Raw genomic sequence first — 22407 nt, 5'->3', positions numbered from 1 at the left:
TTGTCCTCTGCCTCTCTATTCTTCTCTGCCTCCTGCCCTTTGTCTATTCTTCTCCTCTTCCTCCTCCCTTTTCCCCTCCTCTTCCTCCCTCTACATTTCTTCCTCCTTCTCCTCCCTCTCCCTTTGTCTTTCCTCCTCCCTGTCCCTTTCTACTTGCTCCTCCTCCCTCTCCTTGTCCACAACCTCTCTATTCTCTTCTGCCCCATTCTCCTCCATCCTCCTCCTGCTCCCTCCACCTCCCTCCACCTCTTCCCTCTCCTCCTCCCCCTCTTTCTCCTCATCCCTCTCCCCCTCCCTCCCCTCCTCCTCTCCCTCTTTCTCTGCTCCTCCCTCTCTCTCCTCCTCCATTCTCTCCTCCTCCTCTCTCCCCCTCCTCCCCCCTCTCCCCGTCTTTTCTCTCCTCCTCCTCTCACCTCCTCCCTCTCCCCATCTCTCCTCACTCCCCCTCCCTCCTCCTTCTCCTCTCCCTCTTTCTCTGCTCCTCCCTCTCTCTCCTCCTCCCCCCTCTCCCCCTGTCCTTTCTCTCCTCCTCCTCTCACCTCCTCCTCCCCCTCTTTCTCCTCCTCCCTCCTCTCCCCCTCTACTCCTCCCTCTCCCCCTCCCTCCTCCTCTCCCTCTTTCTCTCCTCCTCTGTTCGCTCCTCCTCCTCTCTCCCCCTACTCCCCCCTCTCCCCCTGTCTTTTCTCTCTTCCTCCTCTCACCTCCTCCCTCTCCCCATCTCTCCTCACTCCCCCTCCCTCCTCCTCCGCCCCTCATCTCTCCCCCTCTTTCCTCCCCCTCTCTCATCCTCTCTCCTTCTCCTCCCCCTCTTTCCTCTGCCTCTCTCCTCCTCTCCCCCGTCTCCTCTCTCCTCACCCCCCCCCCCTCTATTATATGTGTAATAGATGAGTGTGATGGGGGGATGACACGGGGCTGTGGTGCTGGTCGTGACACTGATGATCTCACACATTCAGATGAGCCTCAGTGACGGTGGCTCTGACTCTTATTACCGTCGTTAGCATAAACCCGACGTTAGCGCAGACAGAGCGGCCGACGGAAACGTGCACTTTTATAAACGACTCACTTTTTGAGCAATTACATTATAATCTGTGACACCCGTGGATCATTATGTTAGAAATTGCACATTTAAAATCACAATATTCATCTAAAACGACTTAATAAAAGAAAAACGTCGCTAAGTTTCACGTTAGAAAACTGCGGTGGCTGATGGGAGCTGAGTATTACGTAAAATGGTCTGCTCTGTTCCACCTTGTGATGTCATGAAGTGGTAGTTTTCAAGTTAGTTTCAAGCTCATTTTACCTTTAATTTAGTAGAAATGGGAAATTGCAGGGCTGAAATTATCCAAACGATTCTAGAAATGAAGCTCTGTGGAGTTTAAAAATACAGTGGTGCACTTCCTGTATTACCACATGATGACATCACAAGGTGGAACAGAGTGTTTTCAATCTGAGAGAAGAGCTCAGCCTCAGGAAACAACATTATAACAGATTAGAAACTAGCGTAATATGGGAACTTTAAGAAGAAAAAAAAAGGGGTCCATATTATGCTCCTCCTTTTCTCCTTCCTCCTCCTCCTCCTCCTCCTCCTCCTCCTCCTCTCCCTTTCTCCCTCTTCCTTCTCTCTCACACTCCTAGCTCCTCCTCCTCCTCCCTTTCTCCCTCCTAGCTCCTCCTCCCTTTCTCCCTCACACGATGACATCACAAGGTGGAACAGAGTGTTTTCAGTTTGAGAAAAGAGCTCAGCCTCAGGAAACAACATTATAACAGATTAGAATCAAGCGTGGTATGGGCCCTTTAAGAAAAAAAAGGGCCCATATTACGCTAGTTTCTGATTTACGTTATAGCGTTGTTTCATCAAAAAAAAAAAAAAAATGGCGGACAAAAAAAACGTTTGACTGGAGCAATGGCGTCTTGAACACAGGGGAACAAACCTCACTCAAACACGCACGAATCACTCTAAACACAACTTCCACTGGGAAAATGAGAAAGGGAAACCTCTTTAATGACGAGTTTAGCTCTGAAGCGTCAATTTTGAGCGATTTAAGCTATTCGTTTACTCATCGCTATGGCAACCGAACGTTATCCCCGTTAAACGTACTGTATGTAACCCCGCAGGATTATATGAAAATACAACGTTAACCACCAAACTTCTACGTTTTGTGCCATACTGTGCATATAATGTTAGCATGCTAGCTGTTATTAGCATTAGCATGACCGCAAAACTCCGCTCTGGCCTTGGAAATTTAGCAGAAACGCACTTATGAACTCATCGCGGTGAGTAATTACGACGCTCCGGGTGCAAAACATAAGTGTGGGATGATAAAATTGTTTAAAATTAACTAAAATACAATAAAAATCAGGTACAATTAGCGTTTTTAAATCACTTTCCTCAAGGTCAGCGCGCGATCACGCTCCTCTTACGCCGCGCCTACACATTTCCACGGCTCTGATCCTGTAACTGTAAACGGGAGCGTCGGGCCCAGGGAGGGGGGAGTTGTAGTAGTAGTAGCGCAGTATTTTTAGCAGCTCTTTGTTGTGGCTACTCCTTTGTATTGATCCAAAGCATGAAATTGCCTTGAATCTGCCTCCTCCACAGATGATCACACGCTCGCATTCACACGGCCTCTTCTGACTCCGATTATCCCCCTGTAGACTTTACGATATACTTTCCGATGTTAAAAACCGTCTTTGAGCGGCGTGAGGAGCGAGGACACGCAAAGAACCCGCTGTCGTCCCATTTTGAAGGCCAATCTTCTTTATTTTCTTACAATATGGGCTGCGGAATAGCACAAATACATAGACTCTATATATAAATGGACATCGCTAACCTGCTAGCTAGCACTTTCCATTGAAAAATTCTTAACTGCTGCTGTCAGACTTGTCACTTTGGGCTTAAATTGTTCGTATTAACCCGCTCTACATGATCCCGGTGTTGTTATTTCGCGATTATATCAGTAAATCAATTCTTTCCCAGAGGTCGCTCCCGCTAGCGTTAGCAACAGGTTTGATTGACAGCGTTGCTAAGCGGCCGCTCCTTGGTAAATCAGCGGTGCGAGCGGGAAAGGGCGTTGCCTTAAACAGCCTCGTTCTGCACCTCCACGCAAGTCCACGTAGCTCCAAACAGCTCCACGCACTTCCATGTAACTCCATGCATCTCCACGGACTTCCACACCGCTCCACACACCTCCACGTAACTCCACACATTTCCACGCAGCTCCACACAGCCACACACTTCCACTCAGTTCCGCACAGCTCCACACAGCTCCACACACCTCCAAAGCTCCACACACCTCCACACACCTCCACACACCTCCACACACTTCCACACACTTCCACACACTTCCACACAGCTCCACACAGCTCCACACAGCTCCACACACTTTCATACACTTCCACACAGCTCCACACACCTCCACACACTTCCACACACTTCCACACAGCTCCACACACCTCCACACACCTCCACACACCTCCACACACTTCCATACACTTCCACACAGCTCCACACACTTCCATACACTTCCACACACCTCCAAAGCTCGCCACAGCTCCACACACTTCCATACAGCTCCACACACTTCCACACACTTCCACACACTTCCACACACTTCCACACACTTCCACACAGCTCCACACAACTCCACACAACTCCACACAACTCCACACAACTCCACACAGCTCCACACAGCTCCACACAGCTCCACACAGCTCCACACACCTCCACACACCTCCACACACCTCCACACACTTCCACACACCTCCACACACTTCCACACACACCTCCACACACCTCCACACACCTCCACACAGCGCAGATAACCCTGAATCGATGTCAGCCATTGTTAAAGTCGACATATTGTGCTTCTGTCTGCTGTATAATCTGGGACACATGCATCATTAGTTTATATTTTGCAGTATTTTAAATTGCAATATTGATTTAAAGTGACTTAATAAAAGAAACAAAGCAGGTAAAGAGCAGGGAACACGGATTTTTTTGGAGCAATGGCCTCTTGACTCCAGGAGAATGAACATTACTCAAACATGCATGAATCACTCTGAGTGGGTAAATGAGAAACTATTGTAACGTGGTTAAAAGAAATTATCTGAACAAGTCTAACGAGTTTGCAAGAGCTTTAAAAACGTAATGATATAAATTTGAATAACATGTCGACTTTGATTAAAGGTGCTGTAGCATCTGAAAAATGTGAAAAACAGATCTAGCAGTAGTTTGCAGCAGTCCAAAGTTATTCCAAAAGCATTCTGAGCATCCTAAGTATCCACAATAATGAGCTTATAAGTACTTTTTTTTGGCACTTTCAGACCAAATTGCAGTTTTACAGTCATGTATTGAAAACAACAACTAGCAGGCTAACAGTGCTACTTCCTGGTTCTCTGATAAATAGGCCAAAATGAGCGCGCGTTAGCAGGTTGATCTTTGAGGACCAAACATTATGACATTGGCGTTTGCATATAAAAATGTTGATTAAATAGATGTTTAATATAGGGAAATAGACAGGATTCGCCTTCGTCCTGTTTTCTCACAATCCTTTCTATGCAAAATTGAATCTCTGAGTCACCTCATGGACCAAATTCGACTCCCTGGAGGGCCACGTTCGTCCCACGGGCCCTACTTTGGTCAACCCTAGTTTATATAATAGATCTGCATTGGAGCAAGACACATTTTGCTCAAACACGTTGCCGCTTCACGTTAAAATGTTCAAACGCTGCACTCACGAGCATGTGGACCTGCTGGTTGTTCTTCTTGGCGAGTTCGATGAGGTTCAGGTTGTTGTAGATGAGGTTCTCCAAACATCCGCTCAGGTTTCTGTTGGACAGGACGGGTCTCTGGAGCCCGGGAGTCTGCGCCGAACCCACGCTCAGCTACGAATGACAAATAATACACGTTAAAATACTGTAATAAAGCTGATAATGAAACCATAGAGCTCCAATGGCTATGTTCACGTTCACTCAAAAATCTGATCTTTATCCGATTTCTGGAGTGATCAGATTACTGAAATCCCAAGTAAACAGATCTGATGTGATAATCTGATTTATTTCTGATTGTTCACACACGCACAGCAAACATTTTAAAGATTGAAAGTTATTTAAAAATGTATTGTTGACCAAGTGATTCATGTCTCCAGATGTTTTTGGTGAACATCTTGATTTAGTCCAGTGGAGGATGAAGTTCTCGATTGTGTTACTTAAGTAAAAGTACAGATACAGAGGTATAAAGTTACTCAAGTAAAAGTAAAAGTATCACATAAAAAAAAATCGATTTAAAAAGTATTTCACACAAGTTACAATTAAAAATGAGACATATTTTGGTCAACACTAATAATACAGATGAGTTTCTTATTTTTTCTTATGACTGCTGCGTTTTTATTTATTTTATTTATTTTTTTCTCAAAGCCAAAGCTTGAAATCGAAATCTTTAGTCAGGATGTTTCCACGAACTTGGTCAAAATAACAACTCAAATCATATGAAAAGTACTTTTTACTTTGCAGATCAGTTAAAAAATGTAGTGGAGTAGAAAGTAAAAGTAAAATCTACTTAAAGTACTTTACTAGTTGTACTTCACCCCTGGTTAAGTCCCTGTTATAGATTAAGTCCTGGCCTCTCGAGAAGGGACCGTATGCCAAATGTACTGTAGCGTGAAGTATGTATAAACTTTTTGATGGTCCTTTACTCGCCAAGAAATGAGAATATTTGTACAATATGTTTTGAGACACACTACGCTGACTTTGTTGCCCCCAGTGACCTAAAGCCAAACTGCAGCGCTCTATTCCCAGTTCAAACCCGGGAGCAGCCTCTGAGCTAAACAAGAACGCGCTGATCTGGAAATCCATCATGTTTTCCTTTGACTTTTATTTCCTTGCTTTCGACAAACAAAGGTTTATCTCAGGTCAAATCCTCCAGCTAAGGTAATCCTGTCCAAGACTAGCTCAAGATCTAGAGATGTGTCCCACTGCTCCTGACAGGACGCCCCGGCAGCTCTGAAGGATGGGACAAAGAGAGGACAGATTTCAGTGCAGGGAAAATAAAGGCTAAGCTAGTAATATAATAATGAATAATAATCTGTTGGATTTATAAAGCATCCTTCACCACACCCATAGTACTTTACGCTGTCCTGCCTAAGAACACAGTCGCTTTGATCTCTCATCCAAGTACTAACCATGAAAAAAGGTTCAAATTTAAAATAAATAAATCAATAAAAATGTAAAAAAAATAAAAATAAACTGGACTAAAACTGACTTTAACCAGGATAAGTTTGAACACATCCTAAAATGCCATACAAAGCAGAGCCATAACATCTCCACAACAACCACTGGAAAAGTTCTGCAGTACACCTTTAACTGATATTATATACTGACTATCTGCGATTGACAAAACCCACGTGTAACCCAGAAAATGTACCAACAAACTCAAAAGAAGTATTTTATTTTCAGTTCCTCCCCACCCCCGTTACCTGGTATACGCCCCAGTGGATGTTACATGTGGCTGTTTCCTGTGGATGTTACCAGTGGCTGTTGACAATGACTGTTACATGTAGATGTTACATGTGGCTGTTACAAGTGGTTGTTACCTGATGTATGTCCCAGTGGCTGTTACCAGTGGCTGTTACATGTGGCTGTTACCTGGTGTACGTCCCTGTGGCTGTTACCAGTGGGTGTTACAAATGACTGTTACATGTGGATGTTACCAGTGGCTGTTACCTGATGTATGTCCCAGTGGCTGTTACCAGAGGCTTCTACCAATGACTGTTACCAGTGGCTGTTACATGTGGATGTTACCAGAGGCTGTTGACAATGACTGTTACATGTAGATGTTACATGTGGCTGTTACAAGTGGTTGTTACCTGATGTATGTCCCAGTGGCTGTTACCAGTGGCTGTTACATGTGGCTGTTACATGTGGCTGTTACATGTGTCTGTTACCTGGTGTACGTCCCTGTGGCTGTTACCAGTGGGTGTTACAAATGACTGTTACATGTGGATGTTACCAGTGGCTGTTACCTGATGTATGTCCCAGTGGCTGTTACCAGAGGCTTCTACCAATGACTGTTACCAGTGGCTGTTACATGTGGATGTTACCAGAGGCTGTTGACAATGACTGTTACATGTAGATGTTACATGTGGCTGTTACAAGTGGTTGTTACCTGATGTATGTCCCAGTGGCTGTTACCAGTGGCTGTTACATGTGGCTGTTACATGTGTCTGTTACCTGGTGTACGTCCCTGTGGCTGTTACCAGTGGGTGTTACAAATGACTGTTACATGTGGATGTTACCAGTGGCTGTTACCTGATGTATGTCCCAGTGGCTGTTACCAGAGGCTTCTACCAATGACTGTTACCAGTGACTGTTACCTGTGGCTGTTCCCTGGAGTACATCCCTGTCGCTGTTACCTGGTGAATTTCCCAGTGGCTATTACCAGTGGCTGTTACATGTGGCTGTTCCCTGGTGTATATCCCTTTGGCTGTTACATGTGGCTGTTACATGTGGCTGTTACATGTGGCTGTTACCTGGTGAATGTCCCAGTGGCTGAGCTCCACGGGCAGGTGCACAGTCTGGGTGGAGCTGTCCACCGTCACGTTCAGACGGTTCTTCACTCGCTCCAGTCTCACGTAGTGCCAGTGCTCATCGTCCAGGAGACTGCCCCCGGAGGCCAGAAGCTGACCGGCGGATAAGGAGCTCACCGCTGCAACACACAGACAAATTCAACGTCATTAAAGTAAGTTTGTTTGTTGAGAAGATACGCCGAGATAGTAATAGTTTTAGTATTTATTATTTGATTTTAGTACTAAATTAGATCGGCATTAATACTGCAAAAAAAAATCACATTAACAGGACAAAATCTGTGCTTTTTTGAACAGTTTTAGTGCGATTTTTGAGCTTTATCGGAACAAATAAGACTTAATTCTAAGATAAAGAAGGTATTAATATTCTGGATCTGAAAATGACATTCTATTACAAAAAAAGGAGCATTTTTATCTTCACTTTAGTATCGATCGGTGTCAAATACTGAGTGAATTCCTAACATTAGTATGGAGTGAATGAATAATGCACGAACGCGACTTTGTACGTTTCCAAAAGTTCTATAGAAGACGAAGGCATTCACATATAATTAGACAAAAGTTTGTGACGAGCTCATGCTTCAATATATTCTCAAACTTTTCTATAAAGAACTTTGAATAGACTCTCCACTTTAGAACTGTATAACGCATTTTTCCATCAAGGCTCGTCTGTCTGCAGGTAAATAAAGCGCCAGGTTCACGTTTGATGTTGAACCCAAATGGAAAATACGGCCACTCCGGTGTATTTTATCTTTATGCTCGTGTGGTGGAGTGCATGGGTCAGTTATTTGTCTCATCTCAAATCTGTCTGCCGCCGGTGGACAAACACACCAACAATGAGAGCGAGACGTAATTAATGACAAATCTAACGCACCCCGTCTAAAGAAGTGCATCCATCTTTGTAATGTAGAGGACTGCGCTGAGAGCTGCAGCTGACAACACAGGCAAAAAATATAACGCTATAATTATGAAACCCATTTTCCTTTCACCGGGGGAATTAATAAGGAAAAAATAGATATGAGACATAGCCCACCCAGCTGTCATTTGTCAAACCACGCTTACAGTGTTGAGCTTAAGAGCCAAAAACAACATGAGGAGCAGCGGTGGGAGAAGACAAAAGAGACAAGAAGGGCTGGGCAATCAGGGGAAAAAAGTATAATCATAGTTACTTCCTTGTACTGATCAATCCCGAGTCTCTTTTTTTAGTTAAAGTGGAACTAAACGCTAAACTTTTGCTATTAAATTGAACATATGGAGTTTTAAATAGTATTGTGAGCTCTTTCTAGTCATTTTGGGGTGTTTCTTTCTATGTAAACTAGGTATATTAGCAGCTTTGTGTTCAAAAACTGTCAAAAACTGCTATTTCAAGTATTATGTGACATCACACAAGACTGCCCGGATTAAAAGCCAGGTGTTTTTGATCACAAACACATGGCTGCAGTGGCGGAGTTTGAAGTGTGGATACCTGTTAGACCAATCACACGGTTCCTTATATGTCTAAACTCCGCCCCTCCTAAACTTATTTTGGTATTAAATTCTATATATGGAGTTTTAAATCGTATTATGAAGTATTTCTACTCATTTTGGGGTGTTTTTTTTTGGTGCAAACTAGGTATATTTGTAGCTTTGTGTTCAAAAACAGTCAAAAACTGTTGAATGTGCTGCCTCCAGTCGCCACTGCACTTTCAAGTACTATGTGACATCACGCAAGACTGCCCAGATTAAAGTCAGGTGTTTTTTATTACAAACACATGGCTGCAGTGGCGGAGTTTGAAGTGTGGATACCTGTTAGACCAATCACACAGTTCCTTATATCCTTATCTAGACCCCACCCCTCCTCCTCCATCACTCACTTCCTCAAGGTCCAGCCTGGTTTAGCAGCTCTATTTTGTATTTCATTCACAATTTGACTTTAACAATAATTATTAATGCTTGTGTTGCTCTGACAGATTGTAATAATTAGCCTATTCTTAAAGTAAATAAACCACATTCTAAACACACTTTGAGAGAGTCCCACAGACTGAACATAAACAGTCACTTACTTTATTTTGTATTTTATTTTATTTTGTATTTTATGTTGTATTATATTTTATTTAGTTTTATTTTGTATTTTACTTCGTGTTTTATTTTATACCTTATTTTATTTTATTGTTTTATTTTATTTTATGTTTTATTATATTTTATATTGAATTTGACTTTGTGTTTTATTTTATTTTATGCTTTATTTTATGTTTAGTTTTATTTTATTTTATTATTTTATTTAGTTTTATTTGATTTTGTATTTTATTTTATGTTTTATTATATTTTATTTGGGATTTTAGTTTGAATTTTACTTTGTGTTTTATTTTATTTTATGCTTTATTTTATGTTTAGTTTTATTTTTTGTATTATTTTATTTAGTTTAGTTTTATTTTATTTTGGATTTTATTTTATGTTTTATTATATTTTATTTTGGATTTTATTTTGAATTTTACTTTGGGTTTTATTTTATTTTATGTTTAGTTTTATTTTTTGTATTATTTTATTTAGTTTAGTTTTATTTTATTTTGTATTTTATTTTGTTTTATTACATTTTATTTTCTATTTTATTATGTTTTATCTTGTATTTTACTTAGTGTTTTATTTTATGCTTATTTTGTGTATTATTTTATTTTATTTTATTTTATATTATTTCACATTCTGTTTTATTTATTTTAATTAAAACACACGTTGAGAGAGCCCCACAGACTGAACACAAACAGGGACCTTCATTCTCACAGTTATCGAGCTCTAAACTTGTGTTTTTCATTATTAATTCAGTCCATGCTCTGAGGTGATGAGCCACATCTGGAGTCACAGCTGCCCTGGGGTGGACTGACGTAAGCCCCAACACCACGAGGCATCCACACAGACAAGGTGAGTGAAGTCCAAGGACAAGGCGTCACTGTGCGCAGTATTTATCACATTGTGGGGAGTAAAACCTGTACACAGACTCACATCATGACGACCTGGACGTTTAACGAAGACAAAATCAGGTCCCCGTGAGATAAAACTTTAATCAACAGGTGGTAAATGTTCCTGCAATTGCACTGCCAACCTGTGGGTCAATGGATCTGACCGCTCAACCAGTGATGTTTTACGTCGAGAGTGGGATTCGAACCGCCGACCTTCAGATCAACAACATGGTCTAAAGTTCAGACACGAGTTAAAATAGAGCAGAACTTGATTTTTTCCATGCATTTGTTTGGCGTCTCATTGGTTTGAACAGACATCAGCACGTCCCCCCCGGGTTTTAGCGTCTCTTCACTGGCCGCATGTGTGTTTTGGAGTTGATTTTAACGTTTTTTACTGATCAGAAACTGCAGCCCGGGTCGTAACACGGACCCCCACTATCCACCACATCGCCCCCGTCCTACAACAACTCCACTGCCTCCCCATAAAACAGAGAAATAACTTCAAAACACTAATTACCACCTTCAAAGCGACACACAACCTCGCCCCTTCACACATATCTGACCTCCTCCACATCGCTGCTCCTGCCTCTCCGCTCCTCCTCCTCCTCTCTCCAGCTCACTGTACCCTCTGCCCGACTTGTGACCACGGGGAACGGGGCTTTCAGTCGCTCTGTTCCCCCCCCCAGCTCTGAAACGCTCTCCCTCCTGATCTCCGCACCTTAGACGCTCTTCCACTCTTCAAATCCAGACTCAAAACTCACCTGTTCAGACTGTCCCACCTCTCGTAACCAATCACACGTCTTTTATCAATCAGTTTTTTTGTCATGTTTTATTGTATTTGTATGTTTTTATGTAATTTTATCTTGTTCAGTGTCCTTGGGTGTTTTGAAAGGCGCTTATAAAAAAACATTATTATTATTATTATCACTTTTAAAGCTCGTTTAGGTCTTGCTCCATGCTACATCTCAGAACTTTTTAATTTTAAGATTTTATACATTTCTTTTACTCTGATCTCCGTCTGTTTCATTATCTCTTTGTGTAAGCTTCCTTCCTGTATGCTATTTTTATATTCTTTGTTTGATTGTTCTATGGTGAGTGTTTTTAAAAGAGCTCTATAAATAAAGACAGGTTTATTATTTATTATTATTTGAGCACAATTCGTCTTACCCCAGTACAGATATGTTATACTGTAAATATAAAAGCGGCTCTTCTGGTAGAAATAAGACCACTGTGTGCTGTTTACATCCAACTATAAAGTGACTGAGAATCAGGAAGTGCGCTGCTAGCATGCTGGTTGTTCTTAGCGTTACCGTGAAGACAAAACTCTGCTCTTGGCGTCTGGAGGTTGTGAAACGTGATTATAAACGCATCACGGTGGATAATGGGCGACCGTTTAACACATAAACCCTGATTATTTTGGTTCTTCTCAAACTGAAAACACTCCATCTTGTGACGTCATGGGATACAGGAAGTGCTCCACTGTGTTTTTAAACTCCACACACCTGCATTAGAATTGGGAGATTTCAACCCTCGAAGGAGCTGTTGACTTGAAAACGACCACTTCATGACATCACAAGGTGGAACAGAGCGTTTTGAGCTTTGGAGATGTTACAAACTAATAATAAAGTGTTACTCAAACATGTGTGAATGAAATAAAACACAACTCCAGCGCATATTAACGACACAATGAGCCTTTAAAGTAGTATTTCGTGGAGTTTTCGTGCCATTTTCTCATGCATTTATTGTGTATTGCAAAGCTAATGTACATTTCTTACTTTATCGCGGGGGGTCACGTTCTCAAAATAACCCGCAACAGTTGAAATCCGTGAAGTTTCATCTTTATTTTTTATTATTCTCTATATCTTTTGCTGTAAAACCCCTCACCACACACTTTATACACTTTTCTCACACAGGCAATAACATTTTCTCACATTTCTCTCTCGTTTAAACACAAAGTTCAAACCTTCGTAGGCGTCTTTGTCGGTGCAGAATGTTTCATCGACATTGCGGGTTTTGTCGGGGAGAAAACAAATTGCAAACGTACAGCACTTCAGAGTCACACTGCGATCCAACGTTTATGTAAATTTGTCTGAACACATTCTGTACTGGACAGGAGACACGGCACGGAGGAGACTGATGGACAATGGTCTACAGTCCAACAGCCAATCAGGACGCAGAACACAACGCAACGTTCAAAACCCACGAAAACTGATGCACAAACAGAACCGCTGTGCCACGATCTGCACATTACGACTGACGAGGTGCAGAAAACAGCCTCACTGACAGTTCTAATCATTCACCAGTCCGAGCGCGCACTCTACAAATCTCAAAGTGCTCTCTCTCGTGTAGGTCTCTTCTCTGCACGCACAAGAGCTTGGCGGTTTTTATAGCCCCGCGGCGCTGCTATTATCCCCAGCTCCCATCTCTTTATTTGCAGCCCTGTGGAGGCTTGTTTGGAGCGAGGAGGGGGCTGAGGTAACAGTGCATGGGAATCAGTGGGGGCCAGTAAGTCTCCGCCCGATCTCCGCCGTAAATCACGACCGACAACCGCGCGAATCCAAAACGCAAATGCCGCCGTAATCACCTCACAACTCAGCGCGGAGATGCCAGTCCCGGTGCCAGCTGGCCTCCTCCTTCTCCTCCTCCTCCTTCTCTTCTTCTTCCCGGTATGGGGGAATAACTTGGAAAATCCAGGAAGAAGAGGTTTTGTTTTGCGTTGAAAAAGCTTTGATAGCGCAGCGGTGTTTTGTTGTAATAAAAGGTGAATTATAGTGAGCGCTGTACAGTCCCACCACACGCAGAGACGAAACTGTTATGTTAAACGTGGAGGGGGAAAATTTAGAGGCGATGTAGTGGATTTTTACTGGTTTACAAACACGAAAAACTAAATTTGCTTGTTTTAAACAGTTTGAAGTGGTCCAAAGTTATTCCTTTGTGCATTCCGAGCATCATAATCACTCACTGCACAGATTTTATACGCATTTTTCGCCATAATCAGGCTTTGCCGCCATTGCAAACCCAACAACTAGCATGCTAACAACGCATTTTCTAATTATCGTGCAATAAAACACATATTTTGACCTCTAAACCTGCTTATACAACATATCTGTACTGGGGCAAGACACAATCTGGGAAGAAATGGACATAGCTAACCTGCCAGACACCTCAGTCCAAACAGGAAGTGATCATGGGCGCACTTCCTGTTTCATCAACTCTGGCTCCAATTCACTTTCTGTTGAAAAACTGTGGCCCGTCTCTCTGTAACTGCTGCTGTCAGACTCATCGTTTTGGTCTTAAATTGTCCGTATTAACCCGTCCTACATGATCCAGGTGTTTTTTGGCTATTTTGTCGGTAAATCAAACCAGTTTTCCTTTCTAATATTCTCTAAAAATGGCTTGTCAAAGATTTCATGGGAAAGTAATTGATATTAGAACACAATGCACGTTCATATGCTGTAAAAAAGCATGAAAAATTGCGCTAAAAAAATCTGCAAAACAGCCAGACCGCGAAAAGTGAACTGCAATATAGTGACGGACAACTGTACATTTACTTCTGTTTGTTTTTCCAGTTTCACTTGAGCTTTTCACACAATTGTAATGAATTGTGAGCCATCTTGGAGACTCTGCGTTCACATACACAGCGTACCCAAAATGTGCTGATAAAAGTACATTTGTATTTAAATCCTCAGAGCGTCCACCCTTTGCTTTGTCCAAAAATATTTAGTAGAGCTATTTAACTTTTTTTCTACATAATTCCATACGTCTTGCTTCATATATTCGATGTCTTGTGTGTGTATAAAACGCTAAAATTAGTAAAAATAAAGACAAAAAAAAGCAAAAACGTGTCCAAACTTTTGACTGGTCGCACTTTTTGTTCCATTTGAAACTTGAAGAGACGGAAGAAAAAGTAACACAAAACAATTATTTGTCTTTCTCTGACACGGACACAGGAGGCGCTATCCCTCCGTCGCTCTCCACATATTAAAACTCTGCTGTTTGACAGATCCTGCGACGCTCCGGCACAGATCTGCACATCAGCACGACGGTTTTAAAACAGCTGATGTTTACAGCGAGGGTCCTTCGGCGTATTAGTGTGAGAATGAGCCCGTCACTGTAATCACGCCATCAATTTATCGTCGGTTTTGTTTCTGGATGGAGACGTAGAGGAATTAACCGTCAGCGAAATGCACGGTCCGTGATGGAGTGAGGGGGTCCGAGCCAGACAGCAGTAACATAGGACGCATCTAGTGACGAGGAAAGAAGCAAATACAACGGAAGACTAAAAAATAAAAACAGATTTCTACAAAACCAACAAGCAAAGTGCTAAACTCTGAAAAACTAAGATAAAATAATATAAATTTAGTACAGAGACAGAGGTGTGTTCCACATTTGCGACACACGTGCTGCAAATTAGCGGCGAGAAATGGGAAAAATACTTTGAAAATGTATTTAATCACAGTATACTGAACACCTATTAACGTGTATTTTTATGTATTCTGTTCCATGGTCCAATCAGAGTACTGTATACTGGATACTTTTAATTAATTTGCATTTAAATCATACCGTAAAAACATAACATAGGATTAAAATGTACTGTTCTGTGCTTAAACATAGTCAGAGCCACATGTACAAAATACTGTTGTGTCCTGTGTTTTATTTTATTTTATTAAACTTGCACAGTGTTTAATAAAGTCTATTTTCTAATATTTACATATCTCGATTCTTGATTCTTTCGCTGTGCGTTGCAACACTGGAATTTCCTCATTGTGGGACAAATAAAGACTCGCTCAGTTTCAGCGTTTGTTCTGTATTTCCTGTCGCTAATTGGAGACGCAAAAATCACACACACAATCACTTCAAGAGCTGCGTTTTCCATTTTTTCTCGATAATTCAGTGCAATTTCAAGCCTAAATTTTGTGATCAAATACCACAATGTTTTCCTTTGATTTTGGGAATAAGAAAGACAAAATACTCATCATATAATAAACATTAAAAGAGGAGTGTGGAATAAAAACTTTGAGTCATGTGCACAGCTAAACAGAACACATCTCTGCGGCAAACGATTTTATTTTATTTTTTTATATATTTTATTTATTTATTCGGTCATTACATTCAAATCAAACATTATTTAACTTGTATAAGGTTGTACATAACATTTCTATCATCACCGAAACTGTTTATAGACTAAAGTAAAAAAACAACAACTTATAATGCCTGACCCATTTTTATCATTTATTGTGAATTTATTTCATTTGTGCGTCGTGTTTTGGGGAGTTGTTAATTCAGTTGTTGCATTGTGTGTTGTATTATGTTTTATTGTGAAGTGCATCTAAACTTAAAGGTTAAATATTAAGCCAAAATCCTCAAGTTTGACATTCTATTTATTCAGCAGATTTATAAATACTGGATATTTGTTTGTTTGTCTTTTCACTTTCTATTTAATATATGGCACCAGCGACTTAAACTTAAAACTCTGTGTTCGTATTATCACGCTGCTCTCCCACCTCCCAGAGCTGCTACGTAATTCTTCTGGTCCAGCCCAACCCAACATCAAAATCTAAACCCCAATTCACTCTTTTCTTAGTGACATGTGACATATGTGTGTTACAGTTCTCAAAGTAGAGGCCTGTCTCACATTTTCAAAACGACCGTCCGAGGTTTTAGCTGCACAAAACTAAAACGTTGATCCTCACGTTTAGTCCTGACGGGCAGCGGCAGAGTGAATCCACTGGTCCATATTCACCTGCTGCCAGTGAGATGAGTGTCCGCTAAATCATTGTGGTAGGACACATTATTTTTGTGTATTAACTGGACTAACAGCAGCGCGTAGAAGTTGAACAAAAGCGGTCCTAGGATTGACCCCTGGGGCACCCCACAGGTCAAGGCCATGTGATCTGAGACAGTTTTCCAATTTCAACAAAGTACTCCCTGTTTTCTAGATAGAACTTGAACCAGTTTAGTGCAGTACCAGAGATGCCCACCCAGTCCTCTAGTCTCTGTAAGAGGATCCCATGAGCGACAGAGTTAAAAGCAGCACTCAGATCAGGAAGTAATTGTACCAGAATATAACTACTCAAAATTAGCACTCTGAATAAGTATTTTGGATTAATATGTGTTTTCCGTACATGTATTTAGCTAACAGACACTCAGCAGTGCCTTTACCTACTCTGAAGTCAAATGCCACACCTTAAGGATACACATAAAATATATAAAATTACTAATATACTGAGTTGTAAACATCATTTATACAACACTATAGTTTCTAAAGTGCTCTGAAAATAGTTTAAGCCATAATCAATGAATCTGACAATTTACTCCACACATAAACGCAGAGATCGATGCGGAGGCTGTACTAAAAAAAAAACACCAAAAACACACTCAAAACCATTACGGACCAGCGTTTGAAAAGACCACTGTAACCAAAAGTGACCCGTTCTGACCGGTTTGAATGAGGAGGTCATGTGACTACAGCTGAGCCCCCGTCGAGATCGTCACGTTATGAATCACGCGGATCGTTTCGGCTGAAAACACAAACACAAAACTATAATATCTGATCACGCTTCTATTCACGCGTCGGCACAAAAGGTTTCCATGACGACAAAGGTTTCGGGTAACCGCTTGAAAACATTTAGTGTAATTATGATGGTTTATTTTGCGAGTTGAGTTGTGTTTTTGTGTCCTTTTTGTGCGTGTGAGTGGGTTTGCAGGTGCCAAATAAATGAAATGGGAATAAATAAACTGACACAAAACATGGAAAAGTGTTTAATATATTACGAAAACTATGGACTGTAACTATGAAATAAAAATTAAAATAAAAGTACTGTATTAAAACGTGAATACACAAAAGGAGCAATTTGTAGATTAAAGGGCTGTACTTGATTTTTACTGTCCTGAAAAACAGAAGTAGTTCATTTTAAACAGTTTGCAGTGGTTCAAAGTTATTCCTCACTTACTTTATGCATTCAGAGCATCCTAATTATTCACCACGATGAATTTATAAGCACTTCTGACAACTCTCAGAGACCAGAGCGGAGTTTTGCTGCAAAGAACAACTGATTTTGGGCAATAAAATGCTTCAAAATTAGACGCAGACAGTATTGACCTACTTATACACTATATCTGTACATACTTTACTCAAATACATGGGAATACATTTGAGTGCAGGACCTTTAATTCTGCAGCTAGGGGGCGTTGGACTGTGGGGGGTAAAAGGTTCTGTTTACCCGGGGCCCAGTGCAGGGATGGGCCCCTCACAAAGTCTGTAATGTGCATTTTTCATGAGACAATAGATGATTTTTACCCAGGGCACAGTTTGCAGTTTGACAGTGTCTCATTCTGCTCAAAATACCAGTGTTTTAACTTTTATTTTTGCACAAGATTTGTTTTAATTTGAAAAGTTATTATCGTATCGAGAAATAGTTAAGCTGGAGTTTTCTGCTGCTCGAATGCATGGAGCAAACGCCCAAAAACATTCTGTGCGGGTCTAACTTATAGGCCAAAATCGAGATCTGAATATATTATGTATCTGTTTATTTATTTTTATGTTGTTGGTTTTTTTTGCATTTTATGTGGATGCTCCTGTCAAACTGTATATTTCATGAGAGATACACAATATATGTACGCTCAGTTCTTTTTATATATATAGTACATGATGAATTTGTATAATGCAATTTCTGCTGATGTCTTTTGATGGAGGAAATTTGCAAAAGGAAGGAATTCAAACCTGGACGGGATTATTTTCATTATTTTATTCTATATTATTTATATTATTTACTACTACTACTATCATTATCATCATCATTATTATTATTATTATTATTATTATTATTATTATAGAATTGTATTTTTCTATATGTTTATTTTGTATTTATTTTGTCTTTACTGTGTATTTATTATTATTATTATTATTATTATTATTATTATTATTATTATTATTATTATTATTATTATTATTATAGAATTGTATTTTTCTATGTTTATTTTGTATTTATTTTGTCTTTATTGTGTATTTATTATTATTATTATTTTTATTAACAACAATTTTTTCTATTTTATTTTGTGCTGAAAAGGATGAAAAATGTAATTGTATTGTAATCTGTACAGCTGCAGTTAAGAACAATACTTAAAAAAAACTAGTTATTATCTTAACCAAACTAGTTAAGTCAGTTCCACAGTAAATATGTGACAGGATGAGGATCACTTTGGAAACTGCCCCAGAAATAGAGTGGATTCAATAAACCATTTTAGTCAATCGTAATATTTCATTTTTATGGCTGTGTTTCAGATGAACTCACAACATTTTACAGGTCAATAATATTTAACACAGACGGAGGGCAGCTAAAATGAACGCTGCTGTTTGTCTGTGTGATCCCTCAGTCGTCCAGATATGATCCATAGTAAAAGAAAAATTCAATTCTGGCAAGTGGACGAAACGTTTTTTGAGCCGCTTCTTCAGTTGTGGTCAGATTACACATTAGCATACAGGCTAGCACTAGTGTTTTCCTTGTTTTTGATTCAGATCTGAGGACGGAGTTATAAATATGAGATAGATGACGTCTAAGTCCCTCATTCCTGTTCATAGATGGATTGTCTTTACTAACAAAAAACTTCCCCTCAAACCATTTCTTTGGCTGTACCTCACTGTTGAGATGCGGGTTTCTGGTGTAATATAGTGATTATTAAGGTCTAGTCAATGTACCTTTGGATATTTCATGACAAAATCCATCCAATCTGAAAAAAAACTAAACAAAAAACAACATTCTTGGACCTTTTCCCACTTGTCTTCGAAGACGTTTATATTTGGTTTGATATGAAGCCATAGACTGTATATAAATGGACATAGCTAACCTGCTAGCACTTCCAGCTCCATCGACTCTGGCTCCAGTTCACTTTCTATTGAAACTGAAACTCCTCCCCCTCTTTCTGTAACTGCTGCTGTCAGGCTAATGTTCGTCTTAACCCGCTCTATGTGATCGTAGTATTTCTATTTCGCTATTGCGTCCGTGTATATAGATATGAACATTAATAAGAGACGAATCAGGCGCTTTCTGTCCCCGAGGTTACTCCTGTTGGCGTTAGAAACAGGTCTGATTGACAGCGTTGCTAAGCGCCCGCTCCCTGCTAAACCGGTGGTGCACAGCCTAAACAGCCCGGCTCTGGATTGGCTCTGTGGTTGCTATGATATGCGCAACTTACCCCACTTGTTTATACAGTCTGAGTATGAAAAAGAATGAATAAATAATCTAGTCTAAAGCTGAACTATGTAACCTTTCTATTCAAGGGATCCGTCACCAACTTGTCTTCAGAGAAATGTTATTCCTTTACTCTGAATGTTACGCCGAAGCTTTAAGCGTATCTACCTCAGACACGAGCAGGTTACGCCAGTTAAAGGTCAGATCTGTGGAAAGGCGACCACGCTCACAGTAAGAACAAAGACAAAACTTTGAATAAACAGCACGATTGATATGTTTAATGTCATGCTGTGGAACATTACAGGGAACATAGTGACCTCTCCATCGATACATGTGAAAATACAGGGTGGCCCAAAAGTCACTGATAGTTGAAAAAAAGTCATAACTCTTTTGTTTCTAAATATTTTTATTTTATTTTTCCAGAGCATTTAGATCGACCCTTCCCACATTAATCTGAGCAAATACAGCACCGAGGAACGAACCCTCATTGTACAGTGGAACTTTGAGTCACATGGGTCAAATTCACCGTCGACATTTTAACACCAGAGATGCCCCGAGCGTAAACGCCATTAAAGGAATAATAAGTGGTTTTCAAAGACAGGGGGCAGTATGTGATCTCCACAGACCTGACTCGTCCTGATTTCTTCCTGTGGGGCGATCTTAAAGAAAAGGTGTTTGTGAATAAACCTCAGACGACTTAATAAACGACTTAAAACGTAATATCGAGGATCAAATAAGAGACATAAGCCCCGAAATGCTGAAAATGTAAATGTAATGTAAATGTAAATGGATCGAGCTGTTCAGGGTGAAAATTAGGTCATTTTTACTTCCCCAAGTTTAAGTAGTGATAAGTTCAAGTGTAAGTAACAATTATAACTGTATATATCGCCAAAAATCTATGAAGGTTCAGTTTAACTACTGCTAAAATTTGGTGAGTGTAACTTAAGAATTATAGGAGCTACTGAAGATTTAAAAGTGTCAGTGACTTTTGGGCCATATGTTTTTTTCTTCATTATTATGCATTTTTTGGCTTATACTCCAAAAAAAAAAACTCATTAAATTTGTTTCCTAGTTTTTATCTTCCAAAAACATCATGCTGACAAAAACTAGGACAAAATATAAAATCCATAGAAAGGAACACACGGCTGCACCGGATGCCCTTCCCGTCACAGTCATTGTTCAGTTTCTACTCTCGTACCTATAGACAAGTCTGCAGTAGTATAAATAAATGTAGTAGTCTGGCAGTAACTTTGGTAGTGAAACATTTATAAGTACTAGTTTTACACCACATTACACCATTCCATCTCTAACGCTCGAATATCCTCCACTCCTCACGCTCTTAAACACAACACGGCGACGCATCCTCATTACAGAGAATTAAGAGCGCAGAAGTAGGACGGGGGGTTAGCGCGTTAGCATGTCTGTGACGCCAGCTCGTTTACACAGCGGCACTTGAAAGCAGAGCGCAGTGGACCGGGACGCCTCAGTCTGCAGTCCACTGTTTACAGCACGTTACAGACAGACAGATAAACAAACCGGAAGAAAAAGTAGAGCTCGATTTAATATCAGAGCATCAAAGCGCAGCGGGGGGGTGGGAGCCGGAGACAGATGCAGGCGCCGAGGCGGGGGATGTGTGGAAAAATGAGTGTAATCACAATTGTTGGATACAGTATATGCAAAAATTTGGATATCTTTAATAAAATGGTTGGAGGACACATAGTATGACGTCTGCGTAATCCCTCAGTCGCTAGCGAGTAGGCCGATTAAGACTGAAACTGTAAACAAAAGCGTTTTACAGTTTCAGCGTCGTTAGCTCCTCCCTTCAGACAGATATAAAGGCAGTGTCCAGCTGTAATCTGACCAGAACTGAAGAAGCGGCTTGGACGAGCAGCGAAACGTCTTCAACTCCTACGACGTTTTGTCCAGTTGACGTTAGCTTTTACTACGTATTACGACGCACAGTATGCATTATGGGTAGTTTTCAGTTTCCTGGGGGTAAGTAAATGCACAAATGTTGAACCTGGCCATTTCTATTAGCGACAAATCCTTACAACTCTATATTACAACAGACGTTTTCGTGTAAACTATATTCATTTCAGCTGAAGCCCCCCATCTGTATTAATGAATATTGACCGATACAATGTTGTGATGTCATCTGAAACCCTGCAGTTCGTATTCTTGGCTTTTAAACATGCTCTTGAGTACATTTACGTTGGCAAACCAGACATTTTTCAGCTTTACCGTACCGAAACTTGGTGTAAGTCTCCATCTACTGTGGCAAAAGACAAATTCAAATCTGTTACCGGGACAAAAAGTTGTAGGAATGAAGACGTTTCGCTGCTCGTCAAAGTCGTTTCTTCAGTTCTGGTCGGATTTCTACTGGACACTGCCTTATATCTGTCTGAAAAGAGAACCTAACTACACTGAAATTAACACACCTTATAGCGGCTTCCCTTGACGAACCGTTTAAGCCGTAGCGAGAGCCAGAGTGGGTCCTGGTCCTGGGTACTCTGAGATTCAAAAAGGGTGTGTTTTGTGGTGATTTATTTGGCGAACACACACGTACACAGAGCTATCAGCAGCGCAGTAGAGAGAATGGACACAGACTATGGCAAGATGAGTAAATGGAGGTAAAACTGGCGGAGAAACTGGCGGTCAACGAAAATTACGGTTACCAGGACCTGACTCTCAACACCTGTGCCAGAGGTG

The 22407-nt window shown here is 40.6% G+C and overlaps 1 protein-coding gene across 1 annotated transcript in view; it reads right to left on the bottom strand.

Annotated features, from left to right (window-relative positions):
• Positions 1-22407, bottom strand: part of LOC117369907 (contactin-associated protein-like 4) — a 353019-nt gene that overhangs the window by 159366 nt on the left and 171246 nt on the right. The window contains exons 6-7 of the mRNA XM_033965250.1: positions 7524-7699; positions 4735-4881 (exon numbers count right to left, since the gene is read on the bottom strand). Of these exons, the coding sequence (XP_033821141.1) occupies positions 4735-4881; positions 7524-7699 (323 nt within the window). The remainder of the gene's footprint in view (positions 1-4734; positions 4882-7523; positions 7700-22407) is intronic.

Source organism: Periophthalmus magnuspinnatus, chromosome 4, assembly GCF_009829125.3.
Source record: "Periophthalmus magnuspinnatus isolate fPerMag1 chromosome 4, fPerMag1.2.pri, whole genome shotgun sequence".
In the NCBI taxonomy this organism is placed as follows: Eukaryota; Metazoa; Chordata; class Actinopteri; order Gobiiformes; family Gobiidae; genus Periophthalmus; species Periophthalmus magnuspinnatus.
Note: the sequence above shows the minus strand (reverse complement) of the source record. Positions and strands in the feature narration are given on the sequence as shown.